This window comes from Enhydra lutris, unplaced genomic scaffold (assembly GCF_002288905.1).
Source record: "Enhydra lutris kenyoni isolate GAN:26980312 unplaced genomic scaffold, ASM228890v2 scaffoldscaffold50, whole genome shotgun sequence".
NCBI lineage: Eukaryota > Metazoa > Chordata > Mammalia > Carnivora > Mustelidae > Enhydra > Enhydra lutris.
This window is the reverse complement of record NW_019154134.1, coordinates 9,250,518-9,268,838: the sequence shown is the minus strand read 5'-3', so window position 1 is coordinate 9,268,838 and position 18,321 is coordinate 9,250,518. Positions and strand designations below refer to the sequence as shown.

Below are 18,321 nucleotides of genomic sequence, written 5' to 3'. Positions count from 1 at the left end.
AGAATAGATAGTTGAATGATAGAGATATTGTATATATTTTGATAACTGAAGTTGTTTAAAAATTTTTTTTCCACAAAGAAAACTCCAGGTTGCAATGGTTCCATTTATGAAGTCTATCAAATACTTTATGAACCCAAATATACCAATCTTAGACACCAAAATCATTTAGAAAACTGTAGTGAAAAGAACACTTTTCAGTTTGTTTTAAAAGGCCTGCATAACTCCAATATTGTAATATCATAAAAACATTACAAGAAAATCATATACCAATATCCATCATGAATTTAAATGCAAAAATCCTCAAAGAAATATGATCAAACTGAATCCAATGATACATAGAAAAAACAATACATCATAGCTAACTGGGGTTTATCTAAGGAATGCCAGATTAACTAAAAAATAAATCAATATAATGGGATCGGGAGGGAGACAAACCATAAGAGACTCTTAATCTCACAAAACAAACTGAGGGTTGCCGGGGAAAGGGGGGTATGGAGAGGGTGGCTGGGTTATGGACATTAGGGAGGGTATGTGCTATGGTGAGTGCTGTGAAGTGTGTAAGCCTGACGATTCACAGACCTGTGCCCCTGGAGCAAATAATACATTATATATTAATTTAAAAAAATTTTTTTAAAAAGCTAAAAAAACACACACACACAAAAACAGGACCCTCTAGAAATGCATTCCCAACTCCAAGGGTTTAGGTGGTAGTGAAAGGAGGTGCGCAAAGAGAAAGGGTGGAAGGTCAGGGGGATAGCTGGGGATGTTAATAAACAAGACAGCCATTAAAAAAATAAATCAATCAATAAATCAATATAAGCAACAAGATACAGGACACTCATTATGCAATTACCACAACAGATGCAGGAAAAATATTTGACAAAATTCAACATGCATTGAATGCTAAAAACAAATACTCTCAGCAAATTAGCAATCAAAAGAAATTTTCTCAGTATAACAAGGGTATCATACCCATAACAACAACAGCAACAACAACAAAACAACTACAGCTAAGTTCCTACTAAATGGTGAAAGATGAAAGGGTTTCTCCCTAAGAGTGAGAACAAGATAAGGATGTCTACTCCTCATTTCTACTCAACATTGTACTGGACATCCTACTCTGTGGAATAAGATGGGGGGGGGGAAGGAGGTTACTGGAAAGGAAGAAGTAAACTACTTTTATTTGCAAATGATACTACTGTTTCTGTAGAAATTTTTAAGCAATCTAAAAAACCCACTAGAAATAAATAAATGTAGCAAGGTCTTAGGACATAGTCAAGACAAACAAATCAAAGGAAGTGTATAGTCCAGATATACATAGAGAGAGAGCCCATCTAAAATGAATAACCTAGATTTCGTCCAAATTTTTAAAAATTCATCAAAAGACACTATTAAGAATATGAGTATTCAAGCTACAGACTAACAGAAAATATTTTTAAATATATACATTTATATTAATATATTAACACATTAGATATATGCATATGTATATATATGTATAGACAGATAGATAGATATATTGGACAAAGAACTAGTTTCAAATTTATATAAAGGCCTACAAGTAAACAATAAAACAACCTTCCATAAGAACAAATGGTTAAAGAAAACTTTAATAAAGGTAGTTATATAAATGACCAGTAAACACATGGAAATGTGCCAAAATCACTGGACATCAGGAAAATGCAAATTCAAATCACAGTGAGATACCACAAAACACCCATTAAAGTGACCAAAATTAAAAAGACAACTGACACCATATGCTGAGGATTGTAAAGCTACTGGAACGCTCATACATTGCTAGTAAGAAGTACTACCATTTGACTTTTTTACAGTTAAACATACACTTACCCTCTACCCCAACAATTTTACTTCTAGGTATTTATCCAGGAGAAATGAAAGCATATTACAAAAGACCAATATGATACTGCTTATAGCCTTAACAATAACAGGACCAAACTGGAAATTACCTTTTAAAATCCACCAACTGGGGAATGGATTTTACAAGTATGGAAGTATGGTAGATTAATACAAAAGTCTAATATACATCAATAAAAAGGAATGATTATTGATACACGTGACAACATAGATTAATCCTATACACATTATCCTAAGCAAAATAAGAAAGACTCAAGAGTAGATAGTGCATGTTCTACTACATGTTTTATTGTACGTTTCACAGAACTACATAAAGTTCTAGAATAAATCAAGCTGCTTTATGATTAAAAAAGAGTCAAGACTTTAAGTCAGGGAATTAACTAGAAAAAAATATGAATGAAAGAACTTCTGGGGTTGGTTGGAAATGTTTTATATCTTTATAATAGTGTGTGTTACACAGGTATAGCCATGTATCAAAAATCATAAAATTGTTCACTTAAGATTTGTGTATTTCAATAAACATTAATATCTAAAAACTGTAAATAAATTAAAAAATTCTGAAATCTACCTAATTCCAAGTAAATCTAAAAGATTTCATCTTCACATGTCATGGTTACCTACTAAGATTGTTCTTGTAGACCCTGTGAAACCAATTAATGAATTAAAAAAAGAAGAAAATGGTTGGATAATCCTTTACCTATACAACACTTTTGAGGTAACACAACTGTTTGTTAGGTTGGGTCTCTTTTGTGTATCACCAGTCCTAGGAAAACCCATTCCTTCGCATAAAAATATTTTTTTTTCTTGGAATACGATGGCCAGGAAAGGAATTTTCAGTTTCACTACGAGCTTAGAACGGCAAAGAAAAACTGTGATTACACCATGTAATAAATCCACAACTTCTTAGACTGAAAAAGTGGAAAAAGGAAAATGATTCTTACATCATGAAGTTTTATTTTTACTACAGTTAATGCCACTTTCTATACTCCACTTTCTTTTACAGAAGAAAGACAGACGCTTCTAGAATTTGTTTAAATAGAGTCAGAAAGTCTTTATGTCAACTAGGAGTTTTCTCTGTTTCTGTAAATTTAGAAGACTAAATTTTCATTTCTTATAAAGATAAAGGGATCATCACAAGGTTAGATTTGGTCAGAATGCCATGTCATTTCATAGCCAAATGAAACAGTGATATTTAGATTATAATCCTTTGTGAGTTGTTTTTGTATAAACCATGACTGTATTTAATATCTATTATAGCTTTTACCTCAACTTCATCTTTAGCATACATCTATATTCTTTCTTCAATCCTCCTCATTTTTAGTCAAACAACCTTTTTTTTTTTCCACTCTGCTTCATGCTTAGGGTAAATGTTTCTTTGTTTGTTTGTTTTAATTTCCTAAATAGTTCAAAGGCTATACATTTATGAGATGACCCAAAAGCTTATAGATAACAACACTAAAGACAAGCATTTAATGAGAGACAATGGATCCCACTTTGGTCCTGCAAGAAAATAAGTATATCTGCAAGAAATTGAAATTCCAGAGACAGAAAGCGAACTATATCAATAGGGCCCTTGTTCTTTACATCACCTCTATGTATCTTCTTGAGGAACACAATAATAGAAAAAGAACCTGTCATGTCGGAAAAGTTATTTAATCTTAATAAAGCTCCAGTACCTTACTGTAATTAGGGTAATGGTGACCTCTAGGATTGTTTTACACACACACACACTCTCCGTCTCTCTCTCTCTCTCTCTAGCTATCTTTCTCTCACACACGCACACACACAATGAGATCTGAATGTAAGGAATGGTGCTTGGCACAGACAAAGCACTAGATAAACTAGAATTTGTTCATTTCTGGCTCTTGAATCAAATGACAATTTGTTCATCAGAGTTTTGCCCTCAAGTCATGAGCACTGCTAGTCCCCATTTCATTTGGCCTTCAGGATTTATGGACTCAATGAATGAGAAAATACAAAATGACCATCTCCTACATTAAAATTCTAACCCATTATTTGGAACACTTACCAAATGCTATTCCTAGTTATTTAGTCACAAAGGAAATATAGACATCAAAGACTATGATTATGTATTATTTTAATAGTTACTATAAAAAAACAATTATTATCCCTCATTTTGCTTCAATTCAGAGAGAAATATTCTTCAGAAAATATTCATATATCAAAGACATATACCTTGAACAGACCACTAAGCTATATATATATAAGCACATCAAATGCTTTTTAAGAAAATATTACATAATTTTTAAACATTTCCTTGAAATAAGAAAATAAATAACTTAAGAAGCCAGCAATTAAAGAGCTTGTTTTGTTTCACATCAACAAATGGACTAAATATTTTTAAATGGGGAAAAGAATTTCTTAGGATAAATGAACTATAAAATGAGGATTTGCTTGTGACTCATTTTTCAGAAACTACATAAAAATTTGGAGGCATATATCTCAAATGATGATGTGGTTCAGTCTTTAAAAAAAAAGGAAAAAAAAAGAAATGTCAACTACTTATCTTCTTGCATTTTCATGTATCAAAGTCACCTGGAATAAATGATTATATTCCAGAAGTATGGGTACTGAGACATTACTTGCCACTTAAAGAAAATAAAAGCATGTTTATAGGTTTTATTCTTCCTATCATTGTATATATTTGAAACCCTGAATAATAATATATTTGAAAACCTGATAGAGAGTCATAATAGCAAAAATTTACTTGTTAAATGGAATCAGTGAATGTGTTTTAATTAAATATACCTCAGAAAAAAGTCTTTGATTTCTTAAATTATACATAGAATTCATTATATTATTTGGACATTTAATTTTTAAGGTTCAAAAATCTAGCCCAATGAATAAAATATAATACAAATATAAAAATAACTTTATCCACTAATAAACTAATTTTGTTACCTATTTTTACAATAATTCATTGAAGTTCTAAATAAAATAGAGAATTACAGTGCCTACTACCTAGCTAATATGAAATGATTTAAATTCTTCCTAAGGCATTAATTTCATACAGTCTATAACATTTTAATGGCCCTGTGAACATTCTAAGCAACTCTTCTAAGAAAATAGAAATTCAGATGCAGCATAGTTTCTTTTAGTAATCTATTTTTATAGACTTCAGTGCGTATATGAGGTTGACTTTAAATACTAACAATCTACTTGTAAAGTCTACTGTCAATGTTTACTTATAATCAAATATGATTAATTTAGCCAGTTGGTTCCTGGCAGTACCCCCAGTAATGGAAAATTATCATAAGCCAATATATCTTGATTACAACAGCCTGTACCTTTATTGTCTGTCCAGATTCCTTTCACATCAGGTCTGTAATGAAAAGCTAAGTCATAAACAGAGGTATTAGAAGATACACAATGGGGACCACTGTTTTTTAGAACAAATCATATTTTCAATAACTCACAATGTAATTTGATGGCTTCCGTTATATAATCCCTCAACAAACAATTAAATTCTACAGATTTTTTTCCACTTAATATCACTGTTAAATCACATAACCTATAAAATAAATTAAAAGTAAACCAGCATATGTTTAAAGTCTTTGATTTGTGAAGAAAACAACTGGGAAGCGTTTAAGCAAGTATTAAAAACAAATATTTATATTGTTAGATTTGGCAGCAGAGGTGGGTTCTCAAGAGAGACAACATGTTCCAAATGGTGTATTCCATTCTCTTCTCAGCCTCATTCATAAAGTGCCTCTGTTAGGCAACAGGATCACTCTGCTAGATTAATGAACACAGGTTGATGTTTAGCACTAACTGGTTGTGCATACAAAGAAGAAAGCACCACTCATTTTTACTTAAAAACAAAATCTGCCTAAGCAACATGCTTAGGCAGAGGCATCTTTCCACCAAAGTCAAAGTAACCAAACCTAACTGAATGGGGAATCAGAACGTAAAACAAATGGGCACACCACTCAGGATACCTCCGAGGGGGTTCTCCAAAACTCAGAGTAAACTAGTTTTGTGGATAGAGATTAAAGGCTGCCGTGCCTCTGGCATGTGTTTATTATTCTCCCACATACTACTAGGACCCTAATTGAAGACAAGAGACTTTGGGGTACCCTAACATTGTCTTAGCCTTTCTTAACGCGCCCTTAACCAAGTGGAATTCGCTCCATCCCGACTCCCATAGAGACCTCGCAATCCCAAACCTGAAATCACTGCATTTGCACCGGGATCACAAACCAGGCCAGCCAGGAGGGAAGATCAATGGCAATACCAGACCGCCTGTTACCCTGACTTTTGTTTGCTCGGGTTTACATTTTAGACGGACATTCACATCCTCCCTGCGGAGCCTGGGAAGATATTAAATACTTCTATCCCTCATCAAGACAACCCAACCACAGCCCCGCAGAGCACAGAGGAACCCAACGGTGTCCCCAAGACCGAGTCAGAACCTAGACCTTCCCTGAGGTCGAGCACAATTTGTGCTTGGAGACAGAAGAAAGCATCTGTCTCAATTCCTCCTGAAGCCATACTTTCTGTATAGACCCACCTGCATGGGAGCTTCGTGTCTCATTGTTCTCAAAATGTCCTTTCTCTCTGGCTAAGACAGCGCTGGCGAGGGCGCTGGGTCAAGCATGCACAGCCCGCGCGCTCCACGTTCCACACTCTGCACTTTTGGGGTTCACTAACCGGCTCCAACATCAGCACCGGAGCTGTCCCCTCCTTGGCGCAGCACACGCGTACTGTCCGGGAGTCCCGCGCGCTCCTGGGACTTGTAGTCTTAACGCGCAGAGCTTTTCTCGCAAACCCGCGAGCCTTGAACTACAACTCCCGGCAAGCAAGCATCTAAAGAGGCTGCTCCTCCAGTCTTACTTGGCCGCGGAGCCTCCCTTCGCCTCCCTTGGAATAGCTCCTGGTTGTGACTGCTCGGAGCCTCCCAGCCAATTTCTTTGCGAGGCTCAGGAGAAAGTGACTCCAGCTCGTATCAGCGGGGAATTTTCCCTTTCTACTCACAGATTCCCGTGGCTAGACTGTGATTTTCTGGTTAGGAAACGCACTACCTTGTGCTAATTCCCGATACAAGAAAAACCGGAGCTGCGTTCTGGGACTCTCCGCCCTACACCTCCTTACCCCGAAACGGGAAAGTTTACATATATCTATAAGCAGAGTGGGGTGGTTTTACAATCTCACTCAACAAACACGGGGAAGAAAGATGATGAATAGCACACACATAAAGAAAGTAGTTCACTCGCACAATTGCATTGACAAGGCACGCGCGCGCGCGCACACACACACACACACACACACACACACAGACACCCCAAAGTCCGTCAAAGCGACATTTCGCGCAGAGCGTGCAGGAGGAACTCCATTCGGCTCACCTTTCCGTACAGCTCCATTGCAACTCGAGGTTCCGAAATTCTCAGTAACGCCTGCTCCTACAAATGAGGTTAGGGTCTTACACAGGAAGCTGAGCTAAACACACAACACAATGGAAGGGGTGGGGGTGGCGGCTGGCGGAGGGAGAAACGAGGGACGTGGAGAGTACAGCTGATTTAGATAGATGGCTTCTTTCCTCTGGAGGGAAAGCGTGGAGTCTTCAAGTGCCAGCTGCGGAGAAAAGGCTGAGAATCTCTTAGCAAGTGCCAGGGGCGCGATTGCGCTGGGCAGCCCCTCCCGAGGCCCTCCCCCAAGCACCTTCTACCGTCATTAGCGCGCACACACAAGCGCTGCTGGCCGCGGGCTGGAGAGCTGATAGGGCACTGGGTTATTTACCCAAAGCAAGTCACATAAAATGAACACATTCATCACCAGAGCCCAGAAGCACCGTCACAGAATGAGATAGGAGACCTTTATTAAGTTATCCTGTTCTTTCTTTAATGCAGTTACTCCTTGCGTTACAAGGTACTCATCCTGGATGAGTTCAAAAATGGTTTTGAAATCTAACCTTACTTTTGTCATACTTATTTTCGCCCTAATTTGACTCAGATGTGCTATCCATGTTCTCTGTACCTATCTAGGGACACCCCTCTCCCTTTAAGAGTTAATCAGTCCCGTAATGATTCCTGACTTTTGCATGAGGTCGAGAGTTGAGGGAAATTGGAAGGGGAGGTGAACCATGAGACACTATGGACTCTGAAAAACAATCTGAGGGTTTTGGAGGGGCGGGGGGGGGGGGTTGGGGGAGCCAGGTGGAGGGTATTAAGGAGGGCACGTATTGCATGGAGCACTGGGTGTGGTGCAAAAACAATGAATTCTGTTATGCTGAAAAGAAATAAAAAAAATAAATTAAAGAAAAAAAGAGATATAGAAATATATATCTATTAAAAAGATATATAAAAGATACATAAAATATACTATAAAAAGATATATAAAATAAATTAAAGAAAAAAAGAAAAACAGAAATGATTATTATTGGAGGCAGAATGGAAAAAGAATCAACTTGATATTGGCTCAGAGGCATGCGAATCAGCTTGAAACTTCTTTGCATTACACAAAACAATGGAACAGAGGTTCTGAAACTCAAATGTGCCTTAAAATCTCTTGGCATTAGGTATTTAAAATTCATATTCTCAAGATATGCATAGGGACTCTGATTCACTATTTGTGATGAGAAGTCCAGGAATTAGCATTTTAAACAAATACTCCAGGAATTTCCATTCAAGAAAGACTACCTTAAAAGAATCTGTATGTAAGCAATGTTCAAAAATGTCACAGATTGACTCATAATGCAACAACAATATACTGGAAGCCTCCTGGGTTCAAAATACCTCATTAGTTTTATTTTGTTTTGTTTTTGTATTCTGTTTTTCTTAAGAAATCTGAGATCTGTTTTCTAAGTTTGTGGTCACTGAGAATGGAATATGATATGGCCTAGGTAAATAGTTTTTACAACTTCTCAGAAAATAAAATTTAAAATGTTCCATGCATAGTTGAAGTTATGTGATGGTTAGAGCAATTTCATTTAAATTAATTAATAACAAAAGGTAAAGGGAACCTAGTATCACTATGTTTCATTGAAGCACTAATTAGAAGTTAAGACTTCTGTACTTTTTAAAAAAGATTAATTTAAGGGTACAGCTCTGTATATTTTTGCCAAAGAGAAGTGCCCAAAAAATAATGACACTTATATACTTATTTAGAATTTAATAATAAAAATCTGTACAGCTACATTCTTCAGAAGAATTTCCTCTAATATTTATACTATCACTACTTTCTAAAATTCTCAGAATTCAGAGTCTATTATCATAGAACATATTTAAATGTTCCAAATGATGTGTTAGATTTACTATTCTTTGAGAAGTTCATGCCTTCTTAACATTTTTCTAAAATGTTTTCTATTTTTCTAAAAATGAAATCTTTCTCAGTTTCCTAGTATGTCTTTTATTTGTGAGAGAACCCATGAAAATCAAGTTGTGAAAAAAAGAGAGTTGCAAAAGTTTTGGGGAACTTAATTCCACCCTGTTTCTCCTATTTTAGTTGGGTGTATTTAATGGGTAGGGGGAATTTGAGAAAGAAAGAAAGAAAGAAAGAAAGAAAGAAAGAAAGAAAGAAAGAAAGAACGAACTATCCAGAGATTAACTAAACAAACAAAAGTGGACTAGAGCTGATTATCTCCCTAAAGTGGAAGCAAGAGCGCTTCAGCTTTGTTTAGAATCAAGCCACCATCTATGAGTTTCATTCTCAAGGTCACCAGATAACTGCTGAAGCTCCAATTCTCACATCCACATTGTACCCAGCAAGAAGGAAGGATGACAGGCATTCCCCAATTCCATTAAATACACCAGGGCTCTTAGATCATCGTGCCTAGAACTTAATCTTGTGATCATACCTAACTGCAAGGCAAAGGCTGAGAAATGTGACCCCCATTCTGGGTGAACATTTGCCCAGTTGAAAATCAGGAATTTCATCACAAAAGAAAGGAAGAACAGGTATTGGGAGATAGCTGGTAGTCTTAACCACATAGTATCAGGGGACTATAAAGTAAAGTTTGCTGCTTTTTCACTTGCCATTTTACTGAAATGTGAATGTCTAATTATTTAAAATTTACCAATTCCCAGGGATGTATGTAATTTAACAGTAATCAAACCCTTAAAACCAATCGATTATCTAAAAGTTAGAATATCCTGGCTTTTTTTTTTTTTTAAGCAATTTATTTATTTGAGAGAGAGAGAGAGCAGAAGCAGGGGAAAGGGCAGAGGGAGAGGGAGAAGCAGATGTGAGGCTCATTACCAAAACCCTAATATCATGACTGGAGCCCAAGGCAGAGGCTTAACTGACTGAGCCACCCAGACCCCCCCAAAATATTCTGGCCCTTATTGGGGAAACAGTGAAAGAGGGAAGCCTTCTTCATTTACATGTGAATCTGGGATTAAGAGTTGATATTAGAAAGACTTTAAAAGGCAGAATATAGTTAATAGAAACCAAAGGGCCACCACTGAATGTCACGGAATATGTAACATAAGCACCTCCCCATACTGAAATATAGAGGAGGCTCAAAGGCCCTGAGGCCCCAAGAAGGCGATATACTCAGAGTCACATAGATCATTAGAGGAATAGGCTGGAATGAGAACTCTTAAATCTGTCTTTGAGTCCAGTTTTTTGCTATTGTTCCCAAACACTATTCATTATTGATTGGATTTTTACAACCCTGCATTTATTTGATATTTACCAATATTCATTCTGTTGTTTCATGTATCTAATTTATCTATCATCCACTTTGTTGTTATCAATCCATGTCTGTGTCAGATCTATTAAATGGCAAAATTCTATCCAGTAGAGTCAAATTGAGATAATTTATTTGGATACAGAAGAGCCAAAACCAAAATAATTAAGTATTAATTAGTAGTGATGATATTGGTTAAATTAAAAATAGCAACAGACATTTTGTTCCTACCACTGTAACCATCTCTCCATTAGGACTTACTCTAAAAAATAAAATGTTAGTATAAGAGATAAAAATGTCCCTGGGGATTCACTTACTGCCTCATGCAAGTTTTATTCAAATCCACAGTGCAAGGATGTCTAATCCTAGTTATTTCTAGGACCATTCCCAGTCAAGCAGGAGGTTTTTCTGGCCTGAGCCATGTTACCTTTGTCTAACTCACTGTGTTAGGACTGGCTTTCATTTCAATTTCATGCAGCATCTGTATCAAGAAATGCTATTGATTGTCTTGTGTTCGCTTTGGAAGAAATTAAACATCACCATGATGTTCTTGATTCCTTTTTAATTAAAAGGGAAAATAATTTTTAACTCATTCTTGCTCACGATGTTTTAAACCTCACAAATAATCAGTGTAAGTAAGGTGCTTTAAAAAGTAAATAAATGAATAGAGGAGCCAAGATGGCAGAGGGGTAGCAGACTGAGATGACATCAGGTCGCAGGAGTTCAGCTAGATAGTTACCTAACCATTCGGAACACCCACAAGCCCAACAGGAGATCAAAGAGAAGAAGAGCAGCAATTCTAGAAACAGAAAATCGACCACTTTCTGAAAGGTAGGACTTGTGGAGAAATGAATCCAAAGTGACGGAAAGATAGATTGCAGGGGCTGTGGGGGGAGGTGCCGGCTCCTGGCAAGTGGTGGAGCTGCAGAGAACAAAATTCGAACTTTTAAAAGTCTGCTCCACTGAGGGATATCACTCCAGAGGCTCAAGCAGGGGTGGAGCCCTCGCGGGGACAGTGTGGTCTCAGGTCCCAAGGGGTAACAGAAGGATCAAGGGTGTCTGAGTGTAGCAGACTCCCAGGTATCAGAGCGGGGAAGCCGACTACAGAGACAGAGCCGAGGAGTGAGCTCTCAGCTTGGGGTTAACTTAAACCATGATCTGAGGCACAGTCAGACCACTGCTCTTTGAGCAGGGACCCCACAAGTGGCAGATGCGGGGAGACTCGCCTTTCTTCTCTGGAGGCAGGAAGCTGCTGGATTTGGAGACTCCAAATGGGGCTGTGTGCCAGAGACAGAAATGATCAGTCACAGGCCGGGTGTGCCCAAGTGCAGCCGGAGACCAGGGAGACAGGAGGGATTGAGCGCTTTTCTCCGAGGGCCCACTGAAGAGTGGGGCACGAGCTCTCAGCTCCTCCGGGCCAGAAATTGGGAGGTTGCCATTTTCATTCCCATCCTCCAAGTGGTATGGAAAGCAGACAGGGAATAAAAGCTCCCAAGAGGGAACCCAAGCATATTACTCAGCCCGACCCCTGGCAAGGGCAGCGCAATTCTGCATCGGGCAAAGACATTTGAGAATCACTACAACAGGCCCCTCCCACAGAAGATTAGCAAGAACATCCAGCCAAGACCAAGCTCACTGATCAAGGAGAACATCGGAATTCCAGAGGAGGGGAAAGCAAAGCATGGAATTCATGGCTTTCTCCTCATGATTCTTTAGTCTCGAGAAGTTAATTAAATTTTTTTAATTTTATTTTTTTCTTATTCTAACTTTTTTAACTTTTCCTCTTTCCTCTTTTAACATTTTTAAACTAGTTTATCTTAACAATATCTTTCTACAAAAAATCTTTTTAAGCCTCCATTATTATAGTCACATTTTACCCTTTTTTGTATCTAATTTTATTTTTTATATACATATAGGGTTTTTTCTTCTAAATAATTTTTGGGATACAATTTCTTCTAATAGATCAAAATATACCCTAAATCTAGCACAGGGCTTTGTTCTAGTCTCCAGCCTGAGTAAATTCTGTCCACTTTGGTTTTTTTCTTTTTCCACTGACTGATAATCCTTTTTTAGGATTTTTTAAAAATTTTCATCCTTACAATCATATTCCATCCTTTCATGGTGTTTACCTTTATTTTTGTATAGATATAAGTTTTTCTTTCTTTAAAATTTTGGGAGGTAGTTTCTTCTAAGAGACCAAAATACACCCAAAATCAGGAGGGTGGCTCTATTCTACTCAACAATCTAATATAAATATATTTTTTAAAATTAAAAAAAATTTTTTTAAACTTCTTTTAACCACCTTTCTTCTCCCCCCAATTTGGGTTCTCTTCTCATTTGGTTGGCATACATTTCTCTGGGGTCTTTGCCACCCCTTTAGTATTTTATTCTCTAGTTCATGTATTCTTATCTGGATAAAATGACAAGGTGGAAGAACTCAACACACAAACACACACAAAAAAAAGAACAAGAGGCAGTACTGAAGGCTAGGGACGTAGTCAATATGGACATTGGTAATATGTCAGATCTAGAGTTCAGAATGATGATTCACAAGGTGCTATCTGGGCTTCAAAAAGGCATGGAAGATATTAGAGAAAACTTTCTGGAGAAATAAAAGCTCTTTCTGGAGAAATAAAAGAACTACAATCTAACCAAGCAGAAAAAAAAAATGTTATTAATGAGGTGCAATTAAAAAATGGAGGCTCTGAGGCGCCTGGGTGGCTCAGTGGGTTAAGCCGCTGCCTTCGGCTCGGGTCATGATCTCAGGGTCCTGGGATCGAGTCCCACATCGGGCTCTCTGCTCAGCAAGAAGCCTGCTTCCCTCTCTGTCTCTCTCTGCCTGCCTCTCCATCTACTTGTGATCTCTCTCTCTATCAAATAAATAAAATCTTTAAAAAAAAAAAAATGGAGGCTCTTACTGCTAGGATAAATGAGGCAGAAGAGAGAATTAGTGAGATAGGAGACCAAATGATGGAGAATAAAGAAGCTGAGCAAAAGAGAGAAAAACAACTACTGGACCACAAGGGCAGAATTCGAGGAATAACATACCATAAGATGAAACAATATTAGAATAACTGGGATTCCACAAGAAGAAAGAGGAGGGCAAAAGGTATACTGGAGCAAATTATTGTAGAGAGTTTCCTTAATATGGGAAAGGGAACAAACATCAAAATCCAGCAGGCGCAGAGAACCCCCCTCAAAAATTAATAAAAATATGTAAAAAATATGTAAAAAAATATGTAAAAAAAAAAAAGTAAAACTTGCAAGTCTTAGTGACAAAGAGAAAATCCTGAAAGCAGCTTGGGACAAGAAGTGTGTAACATACAATGGTAAAAATATTAGATTGCCAGCAGACTTGTCCACAGAAACCTGGTAGGCCAGAAAGAACTGGCATGATATATTCAGAGCACTAAATGAGAAAAACATGCAGCTAAGATAACTATATCCAGCTAGGCTATCATTGAAAATAGAAGGAGAGATAAAAAGCTTCCAGGACAAACAAAAACTAAAAGAATTTGCAAACACCAAACCAGCCCTACAGGACATATTGAAAGGGGTCCTCTAAGCAAAGAGAGAACCTGAAAGTAGTAGATCAGAAAGGAACAGGGACAATATACAGTAACAGACATCTTACAGTCAATACAATGGCATTAAATTCATATCTCTCAATAGTTACCATGAAAGTAAGTGGGCTAAATACCCCAATCAAAACACACAAGTCATCAGAATGGATAAAAAAACAAAACCCATCAATATGCTGTGCACAAGAAACTCATTTAAAGACCCAAAGACATCTCCAGATTTAAAGTGAGGGGGTGGAAAACAATTTACCATGGTAATGGACATCAAAAGAAAGCTGGGATGACAATCTTTATATCAGATCAACTAGATTTTAAGCCAAAGACTATAAAAAGAGATGAGGAAGGACACTATATTATACTCAAAGTGTCTGTCCTACAAGAAGATCTAACAATTTTAAATATCTATGCCCCTAACATGGGAGCAGCCAATTATATAAACCAATTAATAACAAAATTAAAGAAACACAGGACAATAATACAATAATAACAGGGGACTTTAACACCCCCCTCACTGAAATGGACAGATCATCCAAGCAAAAGATCAACAAGGAAATAAAGGCCTTAAATGACACACTGGACCAGATGGACATCACAGATATACTCAGAACATTCCATCCCAAAGCAACAGAATTCACGTTCTTCTCAAGTGCACATGGAACATTCTCCAGAATAGATCCCATTCTGGGTCACAAATCAGGTCTCAGCTGGTACCAAAAGATTGGGATCATTCCCTGCATATTTTCAGACCACAATGCTCTGAAGCTAGAACTCAATCACAAGAGTAAAGTTGGAAAGAACCCAAATACATGGAAGCTAAAGAGCATCCTATTAAGGAATGAATGGGTCAACCAGGAAATTAAAGAAGAATTGAAAAAATTCATGGAAACAATGATAATGAAAACACAGTGGTTCAAAATCTGTGGGACCCAGCAAAGGCAGTCCTGAGAGGAAAATATGTAGCGATACAAGCCTTTCTCAAGAAACAAGAAAGGTCTCAAATACACAACCTAACCCTACACCTAAAGGAGCTGGAGAAAGAAGAGCAAAAGAAAGCCTAAACCAGCAGGAGAAGAGAAATAATAAAGATCAGAGCAGAAATCAATGAAATAGAAACAAACAAACAAACAACAACAACAACAACAACAACAAAAAACAGTAGAACCAATCTATGAAACTAGGAGCTGGTGCTTTGGAAGAATTAATAATATTGATAAGTCCCTGGCCAGACTTATCCAAGAGAAAAGAGAAAGGACCCAAATAAATAAAATCAGGAATGAAAGAGGAGAGATCACAACCAACATCAAAGAAATACAAACAATTATAAGAACATATTATGAGCAACTATATGCCAGCAAATTTGACAATCTGGAAGAAATGGATGCATTCCTAGAGACATAAAAACTACCAAATTGAACCAGGAAGAAATAGGAAACCTGAAGAGACCCATAACCAGTAAGGAGATCAAAGCAGTCATCAAAAATCTCCCAAAAAACAAGAGCCCAGGGCCAGACGGCTTCCCATGAGAATTATACTAAACATTTAAAGAAGAATTAATACCTATTCTCCTGAAACTGTTCCAAAATATAGAAATGGAAGGAAAACTTCCAAACTCATTTTATTAGGCCAGCATTACTTTGATCCCAAAACCAGACAAAGACCCCATCAAAAAAGAAAATTAGAGACCAATATCCTTGATGAACACAGATGCAAAAATTCTCACCAAAATACTAGCCAATAGGATCCAACAGTACATTAAAAGGATTATTCACCACGACCAAGTGGGATTTATTCCTGGCCTGCAAGGTTGGTACAATATCTGCAAATCAATCCATGTGATACAAAACAGTAATGAAAGAAAGAACAAAAATCGTATGATTCTCTCAATAGATGCAGAAAAAGCAGTTGACAAAGTACAGCATCATCTCTTGATCAAAACTCTTCATGGTGTAGGGATACAGGGTACATTCCTCAATATCATCAAAGCCATCTATGAAAAACCCACAGTGAATATCATTCTCAATGGGGAAAATCTGAGAGCTTTTCCGCTAAGGTCAGGAGCGCAGCAGGGATGTCCATTATCACCACTGCTATTCAACATAGTACTAGAAGTCCTAGTCTCAGCAATCAGACAACAAAAGGAAATTAAAGGCATCCAAATTGGCAAAGAAGAAGTCAAACTATCACTCTTTGCAGATGATATGATACTTTGTGTGGAAAACCCAAAAGACTCCACTCCAAATCTGCTAGAACTTGTATAGGAATTCAGTAAAGTGTCAGGATAACAAATCAATGCACTGAAATCAGTTGCATATCTATACACCAACAGCAAGATAGAAGATAGAGAAATTAAGGAGTCAGCCCCATTTACAACTGCACCCAAAACCATAAGATACCTAGGAATAAACCTAACCAAAGAAGCAAAGAATCTATACTCAGAAAACTATAAAGTACTCATGAAGAAATTGAGGAAGACACAAAGAAATGGAAAAATGTTCCATGCTCATGGATTGGAAGAACAAATATTGTGAAAATGTCTATGCTACCTAAAGCAATCTACACATTTAATGCAATCCCTGTCAAAATACCATCAATTTTTTTCAAAGAAATGGAACAAGTAATCCTAAAATTTATATGGAACCAGAAAAGAACTCAAATAGCCAGAGTAATGTTGAAAAGGAAAACCAACGTTGGTGGCATCAAAATTCCAGACATCAAGTTCTATTACAAAGCTGTCATCATCAAGACAGTATGGTACTGGAACAAAAACCGACCCACAGATCAATGGAACAGAATAGAGAGCCCAGAAATAGACCCTCAACTCTATGGTCAACTAATCTTCAACAAAGAAGGAAAGAATGTCCAATGGAAAAGACAGTCACTTCAACCAATGGTGTTGGGAAAATTGGACAGCCACATGCAGAAAAATGAAACTGGACCATTTCCTTATAGTACACACAAAAATAGACTCAAATGGATGAAAGACCTCAATGTGAGATAGGAATCCATCAAAATCCTTTAGAAGAACACAGGCAGCAACCTCTTTGACCTCAGCCACAGAAACTTCTTCCTAGAGGCATTGCCAAAGGCAAGGGAAGCAAGGGCAAAAATGAACTATTGGGACTTCATCAAGATCGAAAGCTTTTGCACAGCAAAGGAAACAGTCAACAAAACCGAAAGACAACTGACAGAATGGGAGAAGCTTTTGGAAATGACCTATCAGATAAAGGGTTAGTATCCAAAATCTATAAAGAACTTATCAAACTCAACACCCAAAGAACAAATAATCCAATCAAGAAATGGGCAGAGGACATGAACAGACACTTCTGCAAAGAGGACCTCCAGATGGCCAACAGACACATGAAAAAGTGCTCCACATCACTCGGCCTCAGGGAAATACAAATCAAAACCACAATGAGATACCACCTCACACCAGTCAAAATGGCTAAAATTAACAAGTCACAAAACGACAGACGCTGGCGAGGATGCGGAGAAAGGGGAACCCTCCTACATTGTTGGTGGGAATGCAAGCTGGTGCAGCCACTCTGGAAAACAGCATGGAGGTTCTTCAAAAAGTTGAAAATAGAGCTACCCTATGACCCAGCAATCGCACTACTGGGTATTTACCCTAAAGATACAAATGTAATGATCTGAAGGGGCAGGTGTACCCGAAAGTTTACAGCAGCAATGTCCACAATAGCCAAACTATGGAAAGAACCTAGAGGTCCATCAACAGATGAATGGATAAAGAAGAGGTGGTATATATATATACAATGGAATACTACACAGCCATCAAAAGAAATGAAACTTTGCCATTTGTGGTGATGTAGATAGAACTAGAGGGTATTATGCTGAGTGAAATAAGTCAATCAGAAAAAGACAATTATCATATGATCTCCCTGATATGAGGAATTTGAGAGACAAAGTGGAGGGTTTGGGGGATAGGGAATGGGGGGTAGGGTAGGAAATGAAACAAGATGGGATCGGGAGGGAGACAAACCATAAGAGACTCTTAATCTCACAAAACAAACTGAGAGTTGCTGCAGGGAAAGCGGTAGGGAAAGGATGGTTGGGTTATGGATATTGGGGAGGGTATATTCTATGGTGAGTGCTGTGAAGTGTGTAAACCTGATGATTCACAGACCTGTACCCCTGGGGCTAATAATACATTATATGTTAATAAAAAATTTTTAAAAAGTAAATAAATGCATTCCAACTCAG

The 18,321-nt window shown here is 37.4% G+C and overlaps 1 protein-coding gene across 1 annotated transcript in view; it reads right to left on the bottom strand.

Annotated features, from left to right (window-relative positions):
* Positions 1-7,285, bottom strand: part of LOC111156921 (RAB3C, member RAS oncogene family) — a 290,933-nt gene extending 283,648 nt beyond the window's left edge. The window contains exon 1 of the mRNA XM_022518064.1: positions 7,239-7,285. Coding sequence (XP_022373772.1) covers positions 7,239-7,256 — 18 coding nt within the window. The 5' untranslated portion in view covers positions 7,257-7,285. The remainder of the gene's footprint in view (positions 1-7,238) is intronic.
* Positions 7,286-18,321: the final 11,036 nt, after the last annotated feature.